The 11,898-nt window shown below is 43.1% G+C and overlaps 1 protein-coding gene across 1 annotated transcript; it reads left to right on the top strand.

Annotated features, from left to right (window-relative positions):
• Window positions 1–2,630: 2,630 nt before the first annotated feature.
• On the top strand, window positions 2,631–8,248 carry LOC307184946 (olfactory receptor 10T2-like; the record flags this gene model as incomplete). The annotated part of the gene is given in 3 exon segments (XM_079918688.1): window positions 2,631–2,636; window positions 7,174–7,729; window positions 7,732–8,248. Coding segments are annotated over 3 exon segments (981 nt in total). The 3' UTR covers window positions 8,151–8,248.
• Window positions 8,249–11,898: the final 3,650 nt, after the last annotated feature.

Here is an 11,898-nt window from a genome sequence, read left to right as displayed (position 1 = left end):
TGAACGGAATCTCCTCTCATCCTGTCTGAACTGATCCCACCCTCCCCCCCCACCCCCTCATACAGCTTTGCCAGCTCCCACACCCTGCTCTTTCTTCCACACCCGTACCTAACCCATCAGGAAATTCAGTGGGCTCCACCTGCACAACCTGTCCAGAATCGGCCACCTCTCACCACCTCCGTGGTCCCCACCCATCATCACTCACCTGGAACAGCTCAGCCACCTCCTCCTTGGTCTCTTGGCTGTCATCCATGTCCCCCCACATTCTGTTATCCCACAGCAGCCAGAGAGCACCTGGGAGCCTCTGAGTCAGGTCATGTCCTTCCTCTGCTCAGAATCCTCTGTGGCTCCCATATCACTTGGTATAAAAGCCAAAGTCCTCACTCTGACCCACAAGACACGCTCAGCTCAGTCACCTCTCTGCTCTCACCTCCTTCCTCCACCTCAATCACTCCCTCTATCTCCCTGTTTGTCCTTGAGGTTCTTGTTCCAGGCACAGTCTGGTCCCAGGGCCTTTGCATGGGCTGTTGCCTCTACCTGAAATGCTCTTCCCCATGCAATTTCTTGACTGATTTCCTAATTTCTTTCAAGCATGAATTTGGGGCCTTTGCCAAACTGGGACAAGCCACCCTGGTCCATTCCCAGCCCTCAAGGTGAGATCTGAAAATAAGGAGGGGAAACAAGAAATTTCAGAGCAACTGAGCATTAAACCTCAGCAAGTCCTTTTCTGACGGTCTTATGTAAAATTGCAGCCCTCCTCAGACCCCTCAATTACCCCCTAAGTTCTCTGCTTTTTCTTTTTCTGTAGCACTGTCTTCCAACATACGGTCTCACTTATTTAGTTATCATGTTCATTGCTTATTTCCTGATTCACTTCCCTAGAGCCTTTTGCTCCTCCAAAGCTGAGATCTCTGCCCATTTAATTCCCTGCTGTGTCCTTAGTGTCCAGAGCAGTGCCTGGCACAGAACTGATGCTCAATGAATGTGTATAGCATGAAAGGTGAGCCTGCAAAACTTGCAGCCCTTGAAGCACAGCCTCCAGAGACGGACTCCTGGCTTCAAATCTTGGTACCATCACTATGAGAATGTGAGCAGATGATCCCCTCTATGTTCTGCTTCCCCAGCAGTTCAAAGCCGAGAATAATAATCCCAGCTATCCTTGCAAGGAGTCTGAGACCAAAGGGTTCATACCATTGTTTAGGGAATCTCACTATTATCTGTAAGCTCAGAGGATCAATATCTACTTGCACAGATGAGGCTCAGAGGGGCAAAGCCAGCTACCCAGGGTCACGTTGCTCCTAGTTAGTGAAGGTGCCAGTATTTAAACACAGGTCTTTCTGATTCCAGAGCTCAATTGTGTTGTCTCTGCCTGTCACTGTCTTGAGCACAGGATTTCTGCTTTATGTAATGGGGATTTTTATCAGTTAGTGACCTCCCTATCACTGGAGGCAGGTAAGTAGAGGCTGGATAATTGAGGTCGAGGAGACTCCTACACTGAATGTATGTTGAGGGGTGTTTCCTTCCCAATTCACCTATTCATGAGGCCCAAGAAAGGCTGACATTCCTGGAGGAAGCCTGTGTTAATATTATGAAGGGCCCCTTCCCCATGTGGCAACTGCAGTTGGGAGTCCATCAACTTGGTCTCGACTTCTCCCTCTAAAAAGTATCAACTCACTCGAAAATTCCTCTAATTCCCTTAGGTCCCCACACATGCTTCCTGTGATCTTCCTAAAAAGTCTTCCTCATGGCTTGCCAGGGAGCCAAGTCACCCACCTATTTGCAGTTTTTACTAGACATTTGCTCTTCAGATCATATATTGAAAATGTTCATCACAAATGGCGTTAGCATATTTTGTATTTCAAAGGGAACCTCTTTATCTCTACCCTTAGCTTCCTTTTTCCAAACCAGATTCATTAAACTTCTTTAAGAACAATAAAAAATATTTACCCAGAGGGGAAAAAAAATCCCTCTAAGAAATGTTATTTCTCTGTTTACAAAGATTCCCGTTCGATGTAGGAAAATTGGGACATACAAAAAAGAATAAAAAACACTTGCGTTTGTAGTGAGTCAATTAGGATTTGATTATTTTGTTACACATTTCTCAGAAAACACATAAATGAGAATTCTTCTCATGTCATCAATTATTCTCAAAGATGTGACCTTTTTTTTTTTTTGCGGTACGTGGGCCTCTCACTGTTGTGGCCTCTCCCGTTGCGGAGCACAGGCTCTGGACGCGCAGGCTCAGCGGCCATGGCTCACGGGCCCAGCCGCTCCGCAGTATGTGGGATTTTCCCGGACCGGGGCACGAACCCGCGTCCCCTGCATCGGCAGGCGGACTCTCAACCACTGCGCTACCAGGGAAGCCCAAAGATGTGACTTTAATGATAGTCCATCTTCTCTCCTATTAAAGTTTTAGGGGTTTTTCCCCTCTTAATGATTTGTAAGGGCATTTTATTGAACATTTATGTTGTTTCTTTTTTTTTTAACTTTAAATAATGCTACTATGTATATCCTTGTACCTGGTGTCAGATAATTTCTTTATGAGAAAAATCTAGAAGCAGAATTATAGAACCAAAGTAGGACTTCAGATAAATGACAAATTGCATGTTCCTGCAACCAGCAATGTAAAGATGACGGTAGACGGCCTCGTTCTGCACACACTCATTAACACCCAGCACTCATTTTCCTCTTTAATCTTTGCCAATTGGATAATTTAAAAAAATTTAGGTCTATTTAGGTCTTTTGCCCATTTTTTGATTGTTTTTTTTTTTTTTTTTGATATTGAGCAGTATGAGCTGTTTGTATATTTTGGAAATTAAGCCCTTGTCAGTTGTGTCATTTGCAAATATTTTCTCCCAGTCTGTATGTTGTCTTTTCATTTTGTTTATGGTTTTCTTTGCTGTGCAAAAGAAGAGCCAAAGATTTTTTAGGGCCACAACATTTTCTAGTTTATGATTTGCCTATACGTTTATTTCAATTTAACAATGTTTTGTGATATTCAGAAATTACACTTTTTTAGCGGTCATAATCCAACTACATTTTTTCCTCTGTGAAGTCTTCCAGCTAATTGAATTTCTATAATTCTCACTATATAAAGGCTCTGGTGTTCTTTCTGGTGCAGTTTAATTTGAAATAAAAAAGTCTCTTTCAGACACATGCTCTGGGCATCTCTGTCAAGTGTGCCTTTTCTTAGATCTAGATTTCTTAAGTGGAGTCTGAGATTCTTAGCTTTGGAGTTTCATTTTGCTTTATTTAGTTTTCGAAGATTTCAAGTCAGGCTTTGCTTTTTTTTCTCAGTGTGAATCCCTCAGAGGACCTCACTGGAATTTCCCTAAGTTGAATATTCTTTTAGTTTTATTTGTGCTGGATCAGGTGTTGGCAAACTATAGCCTGAGGGCCAAATCTGGCCCCCTGCCTGTTTTTTGTAAATAAAGTTTTATTGAAACAGTCATGGACACGTATACATTATCTGTGGTTGCTTTCACACTAGATGGGCAGAGCTGAGCAGTTGTGACGGAGATCATACAGCCCAAATGGCCTAAAATAGTCATTATCTGGCCTTTTACAGAAAAAGTTTGCACTGCTGGCTTGATCAACAGGGCTGCCTACTTCCTGCCTCCTGGTTTTCCTTTCTTCATGAAAATAGGGCATCCCTTCCTCACTTTTTGCACCTGTTAAGTTCTTTGATGGTCCTGACTAGTCTTTATAAACAGAATGTCTTTGGACTTGACCAAGCACATTTTTGTTGTTTTTCTCTACTTTATATATTCTCAGAACTATAATAATAATAATCTAAAATTTATTTTTCACAAATTAAAATTTCAACAAACTTCCAAAACATTTAAAGGGTCATTCTCAATTTCTCTCCTTCCATTGCTGCAGGTGAGTAATTTCAGGGGCACAGCTATTTATTCTCTCCTAAGGGTCACCGGCTTGCAGATTACCCAAAATGCCACTAGATGGCGCATAAATCAGGACTCACCTCTCCCCCGCCTCTACCCATCCTCGTCTCAGAGTCGGTATTTCAGGATTTCAAGGCTGAAATGTGCTTCTCTCCAAACCAATTAACTCTTTTTTTTTTTTTTTTTTTTTGCGGTATGCGGGCCTCTCACTGTTGTGGCCTCTGCCGTTGCGGAGCACAGGCTCCGGACACGCAGGCTCAGCGGCCATGGCTCACAGGCCCAGCCGCTCCGCGGCATGTGGGATCCTCCCGGACCGGGACACGAACCCGTGTCCCCTGCATCGGCAGGCGGACTCTCAACCACTGTGCCACCAGGGAAGCCCCAAACCAATTAACTCTTGATAAGCAGGGAAAGATTACATTAGGACCATTTTCCAAATGAGTGCAAAATACTCAGAAACATTCCAAAATAGGTTATACATATTTTTCTGAGCTAGCAGGTTAATTGATTATAAAATAATAAAACTATGGCCAATCCAGGATTTTTACTAATGCTTCGTTGTTTGAATTAAAATGGTCAATAATTTTATGGGAATTTCCTGGCGGCCCAGTGGTTAGGACTCCGTGCTTCCACTGTAGGGGGCACGGGTTCCATCCCTGGTGGGGGAACTAAGATCCCGAATGCCGGCAGCATGGCCAAAAAAAAAAGGTCAATAATTCAGAGTTATTTTCCATTTAATTAACACAGATGTATTTATTAGCACAAGGCCTAGGGCCTGCAATACCATTAAGGGGCTCATGAAATTGTGTTAATGTCTAAGATCAGAAGAAATAAATAAATTTTTAGGGTGAAAATTATATTCATTTTACACCAACACAGTCCTAAAATGTAAAATTTTAAATTTTTATAAAACTGAAATAAATTAAAAAATTAAATTGTATTTAATTTATTTAATAAATTAAATTATATTTAAATAAAAATTTAAAAAATAAAATTTAAATAAAAATTTAAAACGATTTTTTTTCTTTGGCTGCTCTGCAAGGCTTGCAGAATCTTAGTTCCTGGGCCAGGGATGGAACCCCTGCTCCCTGAAATGGAATTGCAGAGTCCTAACCACTGGACTGCCAGGGAATTCCCTTTTTAAAACAAAAACAAAAACACAAAAACAATTTTTATGGAGGAAGGCAAAAGTGCCTAGGGCTCATGGAAGACTTGATGTAGCGCTGGGTATTAGGTCTCCTAAAAGTATTCCTTTGTTCATTTCAGATATCGATGCTACAGGCTTTACCTTTCTTGGGTATTCTTTTTACACGGATTGTAGAGGACCCTGTAAATTCCTGGACCATATCCCCTTGGCGCTTATTCTCTTCCTTACCTGCCAGACTTTGAATTCCCTGTACATGTGGCAGGTTTGGAAGTACTGGGAGATTAATGCCTTCTGGTCAAAACTCTTGAGCAAGACGATTTGGGGCTGGTGGACAAACATCCCACTTCCCTTGTTGCCCCTCAGGGACCTCCAGCTGGGATTAAATTGTAGTGGTCCCACTAAAGAATGTCACTGGGGGCTTCCCTGGTGGCGCAGTGGTTGAGAGTCTGCCTGCCGATGCAGGGGACGCAGGTTCCTGCCCCGGTCCGGGAAGATCCCACATGCCGCAGAGCGGCTGGGCCCGTGAGCCATGGCCGCTGAGCCTGCGCGTCCGGAGCCTGTGCTCCGCAAAGGGAGAGGCCACAACAGTGAGAGGCCCGCGTACAGAAAATTAAAAAAAATAAATAAAGTTAAAAAAAAAAAAGAATGTCACTGGCCACCGGGCTCTTCAAGAATTGAGTCATTGGCCATTGCAGTCACTGACCTTCAACATACCCTGAAAGGGTTCAGGGTGGAGATCAGGAATGAGGTTCTCTGTGCTCTGGGAAAACTGACAGAACAGCCCTTCAGACAGTTAGATATTTTCAGGAGAGATTTTTTAAAAAATAAATTTATTTATTTTATTTATTTATTTTTGGTTGCACTGGGTCTTTGTTGCTGTGCACAGGTTTTCTCTAGTTGCAGTGAGTGGGGACTACTCTTCGTTGTGGTGTGCGGGCTTCTCATTATGGTGGCTTCTCTTGTTGCGGGGCATGGGCTCCAGGTGTGCGGGCTTCAGTAGTTGCAGCACATGGGCTCAGTAGTCCATGGGCTCAGTAGTTGTGGCTCGCAGGCTCTAGAGCACAGGCTCATTAGTTGTGGCGCACGGGCTTAGTTGCTCCACAGCATGTGGGATCTTCCCGGACCAGGACTCCAACCTGTGTCCCCTGCATTGGCAGGCGGATTCTTAACCATTGCACCACCAGGGAAGCCCCAGGAGAGACTTCTATGAACCCAATTTCTTACATCTTCCCATACTTAGAAAAGCACTAAAATCATTAACTAAAATAACTGTGCCTTGTGACCAGCAGTAATTTTCTACGAAGAGGTGTGCTTGATTGCTCATCCCCTTCTCCAGAATTACATATATGCTGACCTGCCCCCCACCTCTTCGGAGCAGTTGCTCAGAGCTCTCTGAGAGGCTGTCTCCTGGGCTATAGTCCTCAGAAAGTCCCCAAATAAAGCTGAAACTCACAGCTCTCATTTTGTGTGTTTTTATTTCAGTCAAAACTTTGATAATACACTTTTATTGTCTGTCTCCCTTCCCCACTCCACTACCCATGGCTTTGGAGATGAGGCAAGGATTACTTAGAGACTCTAAGAACTATAATAATTATGTGACACGATAGAGATGCTGAATATGGCTACAGTGGTAATCATATTACAATATATCAATGTATCCCAGGCCCTGGTGACCACCATTTTACTCTTTTTTTTCCGTTTTTTTACAAGTTTGGCTTTTAGGTTACACATACAAGTGAGATCATACAGTATTTTTCTTTCTCTGTCTGACATCATACTTGGCATGATGTCCTCAAAGTCCATCTATATTGTCAAAAATGGCACTATTGCCTTCTTTCTCACCACTGAATAATATTCCAATGTGTCTATGTACCAATCTTTATCCATTCCTCTGTTAATTGGCACTCAGGTCATTTCCATATCTGTAATTTTCTCGTCTGTTGAAGAGCTGCTAGCTGGGTGATATGAGGAAAACAGTGACCTCATTTCTGAGTCTCTCTTTCCTTTTTTCCTTTTTTCTTTTTTTTGTAAAACAGGGATGATTATCCTATCTCACTGGTATCTGTTGCTTAGCAGAGCCTTATTAAGTTGTCCTATTCCATTTCCTCTGCTTTCTCCTCTCAGGTTCCAGAGAAGCAGTGGGAAAATGCCACCTGGCTGGTGACGGAGTTCATGCTGGTGGGTTTCTCCACCTTCCCAGGCCTGAGGACCACCCTCTTTGCACTGTCCTTCCTCACATACTTGGTTACCCTGAGCGGCAATGTCACCATCATCACCATCGTACATGCGGATTGGACCCTTCACACTCCCATGTACCGCTTCCTGGCCGTGCTGTCCCTCTCTGAGACCTGCTACACGCTGGTCACCATCCCCAACATGCTGGCTCATCTGCTCATGGAGAGTGGAGCTATCTCCATCCCTGGCTATTGGGCTCAGACGTTCTTCTACCTGGGCCTGGGATGCACCCACTGCTTCCTCCTTACCCTGATGGGTTACTACCGCTGCGTTGCCATCTGTCATCCCCTGCGTTATTGGGTGATCATGAGACCCACAGTTTGCCTCTACCTGGGAGCCCTAGTTTTCTGCTTCGGGTCCTCGGTGGCCTTGATCGAGACCAGCCTGATCTTCTCCTCGCCCTTGTGCCGCAGCGAACGCGTGGAACACTTCTTCTGCGACATCACGCGGTCCTGAAGTTCAGCTGCAAGGGGAGTGCCGGCAAAGCGCTGGCATTCTTCTTCCTGAGTATCCTCGTGGTGCTGGTCTCCTTCCTCATCCTCCTCTCCTACACCTTCACTGTGGCCGCCCTCCTGAGGATCCCCTCAGCAGCCGGCCGGCACAAGCCCTTCTCCACCTGTGCGGCCCACCTCACCGTGGTCATTGTGCATTTTGGCTGCCCCTCCATCACCTACCTGAGGCCTGAGTCCAGAGGGAACCCGGACCGGGACCACCTGGTGGCTGTGTTCTACACGGTGGTGACACCGCTGCTGAACCCGGTGGTACACACTCTGCGCAATAAAGATGTGAGGGTGGCATCGAGGAGGACCCTGGAGCGAAGCCGCGGAGTTTTAAAACTAAACACTCGTCCTAAGTTCCGGGTCTAGCTTTTTCATGAACACTTGCCCTGCCTGACACTCAGTTCTCCCACCTGGAAAACAGAGGCCACTCCCATAACCTTAAATGAAGTAGCCTGGGTGAGGCAATTTACAAACAGTGCCTGAGACCCAGCATGAGCTCCATAAAGGCTGCCCTTTCCCTTCGTTTTCACTTCTTTGACTCTGCTGGGTTGCAAGGCGGTCTGCAGCGCATGATGGTCACTAGTGGAGGGCGGCCCTGACCCTACCCGGTGCTGGCGGGCAGTGGAGGGCAGTTCTTTACCTAGCAGTGAACAGGGGTTGGCACCCGGTCCAGCATCCTTTTATTTTGTCTCGCTCAGAAGTAGTTCCCTTTTTTTGGGGGTGTGTGTGTGGGGAGAATGAATGTTGCCAACCAAAGGCTGCCTTTATTTTTCCTGTCACACTTAAATGATGTTTTCACGATTGTTGGCCACCTCTCTCCCCCTTGGGTCTTTTATTTCTTTGGTATATGATGGGGAAAGAAAGAAAAAAGGAAGAATTAAAATTTTTTTTATTGTAGTGAAATATATATAACAAAACTTTTTATCCTTTTAAAATTTTCTTCTTATTGTTGAACTTTATGAATTCTTTGTATATTTTGGATAACAGTCCTTTATGAGATACATCTTTTGCAAATATTTTCTCCCAGTCTGTGGTTTGTCTTCTCAGTCTCTTGATACTATTTTTTCCAAGTATTTATCACTAACTAAAATGACCTTATTATCTATTGTTTGTCTCCTTTAGACAGTGTAAGGTCTTCGTACAACCCCTCACTACAGTGTAAGGTCCAAAAATAACGTGTGTTTACAGGGCATAGCATGGAGCCTGGTATTTTGGATTCAGTTGACAAATATTTGTTGATTGAATGAATGGATAAGAACTGTTAATATTATTTAGTTTGCTTTATTCTTTTTGAAAATGGCATTAAGCTGTTTTAAGTTCTTCCATCTCCTTTTTAAAATTTTGAAGCTCAGTTTCAAATTACCACCATTTTCGTCTTCAAAATTAAGGATAATGGTTAGCCACTTACAAGAACATGAGATGAATTTCTACTATTTAATCATTTTTAAGTGTACAACTCAGGGGCATTAATTACATCCACAAGTTTGTGCAACCATCACCACCATCTCTTTCCAAAAGTTTTTTCATCCTCCTAAATTGAAATTGTGTGCCCTTTAAGTAATGACTCTTCATTCCCCCATCCTCCCCATCCCTGGTAACATCTAACTTACTTTCTGTCACTATGAATATGCCTATTCTACATGTTTCATATAAGTGGAATCATAGAATACTTGTCCTATTGTGTCTGGCTTATTTCACTCAGCATAACGTTTTGAAGGAGCATCCATGTTGTAGCACATATCAGAACTTCATTCCTGTCTATGGCTGAATAATATTCCATGTTATTCACATGGATATATATATTTTTTGTTTATCCATTCATCTGTTGATGGACACTTGGGTTGTTTCCACATTTTGGCTACTGTGAATAGTGCTGCTATGAACACTTGTGTATACGTATCTGATTGAGTCCTTGTTTTCGATCCCTTTGGGTATGTAACTAGGAGTGGAATTGCTGGATCATAAGGTAATTCTGTTTAACTTTTTGAGGAATCACCAAATTGTTTTTCATAGTGGCTGCACTATTTTACATTCCCACCAGTAGTGTACTAGAGTTCTAATTTCTCCACATCTTTGTCAACACTTGTTATTTTCTGGTTTTGAAGAGTTTAGCCATCCTAATAGATGTGAAGTGAGTTTTGTAGTTTAGTAGTTCACTTCTGTTTAATTAAGCACAGATGATGGATTGAAATCATCCAAAGTATCTTCTCTGACCACAATGGAATGAAATGAGAAATGAGTAACAGGAGGAAAACTGGACACTTTACAAATATATAGAAATTAAACAACACACCTTTGACCAATAGGTGAAAGAAGAAATTACAAGTTAGATTGGAATATACTTAAAATAAATGAAAATGAACGCACAACATACCAAATCTTGTGGGATTCAGCAAAAGCTATGCTCCGAGGGAAATTCATAGCTGTAAGCGCTTACATTAAAAAAGAAGAAAGATCCCAGGTCAGTAACCTAACTTTACACCTCAAGAAACTAGAAAAAAAGAGCAAGATAAACACTAGTGATGAGGCTTCCATTATAACAAGTGTTGGTGAGGATGTAGAGAAATTGGAACAATTGCACACTGTTGATGGAATTATAAAATGGTGCAGTTGCTATGGAAAATGGTATGGTGAGTCCTCAAAAGATTAAAAATGAAAAATAGAATTACCATATGATCTAGCAAGTTGACTTCTGGGTATATATAGAAGAGAACTGAGGGACTTCCCTGGTGACCCAGTGGTAAAGAATCCACCTTACAATGCAGGGGACGTGGGTTCAATCCCTGGTTAGGGAACTAAGATCCCACATGCGGCAGGGCAACTAGGCCCGCATGCCACAACTACTGAGCTCGTGTGCCTCAGCTAGAGCCTGTGAGCTGCAAACTACAGAGCCCATGTACTCTGGAACCTGCACACCACGACTACAGAGCCCATGTACCCTGGAGCCTACGTGTTACAACTAGAGAAGAGAAAGCCTGTACACCACAATGAAAGATCCCACATGCCTCCACGAAGATCCTGCATGCTGCAGCTAAGACCCGACACAGCCAAAAATAAATAAAGTCAATAAACAAATAATAAATAAATCTTAAAAAAAAAGAATTGAAAGCATTTGTACACTCATGTTCATAGCAGCACTATTCACAGTAGCCAAGAGGTAGAAGCATTCCAAGAACCCACTGACAAATGAATGGATAATCAAAACGTGGTAGATACACACAATGAAATATTATACAGCCTTAAAAAAGGACAGTCTGACAAATGCTACAACATGGATGAATCTCGAGGCCACTATGCTGAATGAAATAAGCCAGACAAAAAAGGACAAATATTGTAGGATTCTGTGTATATGAGGTAACTAGAGAGATCAAATTCATAGAGACAGAAAGTAGAACAGTGATTACCAGGGGCTGGAGCCGGGAGAGGGAGAATGGAGAGTTGTTTAATGACTATGAAGTTTCAGTTTTGCAGGATGAAAAAGTTCTGGGGATGGATGGTGGTGATAGTTGCACGACAATGTGAATATACCTAGCAACCACTGAACTGCACACTTAAAAATGGTCACAGTGGTAAATTTTATGGTATGTGTATTTTGCCCCAATTACAATTTAAAAAGTTATGCTATGAGAGGCAGGCAGTATTAGCAAGAGAAGGATTTCTTTGTCTTGTAAATATCTTGGTGCTGAAACACCTGAAGGCATCTTCCTTGGCAGAACCAGAAGGACTGGTGCCCCTCTACTCAGTGTCATACCACAACCACGCACTCCTCATATATAGAGTATCCTCTCCGAGGTCATAGCCTGATGAGTCAATCATTCACAGCATCTAATTCACACTGTTCTTCGAGCCCTGGAATGGCTTCTTGTGGCTGGTGACCCACAGACTTGAAAAAAAAACTTCCAATCTACATGCAAAATAAATGTTAAAGCCATAGTAAACCAAAAACCTCAGTGGAAGCATGGGAAGCCCACAGAAATCACTGAATTTAGCAATTAAAATATTTAGTTAGGCAGGAATTGTGAAGACTGCCATTGCTGAGAGTAATGGTCTTTGCCCATGGTCCTTGGCTGTATCCTCTGGGAGGTTCCTCACTGGCCTCTCTTCCCCATCACCA

Source organism: Stenella coeruleoalba, assembly GCF_951394435.1.
Source record: "Stenella coeruleoalba genome assembly, chromosome: 3".
In the NCBI taxonomy this organism is placed as follows: Eukaryota; Metazoa; Chordata; class Mammalia; order Artiodactyla; family Delphinidae; genus Stenella; species Stenella coeruleoalba.
This window is presented reverse-complemented; position numbering and strand designations above follow the sequence as displayed.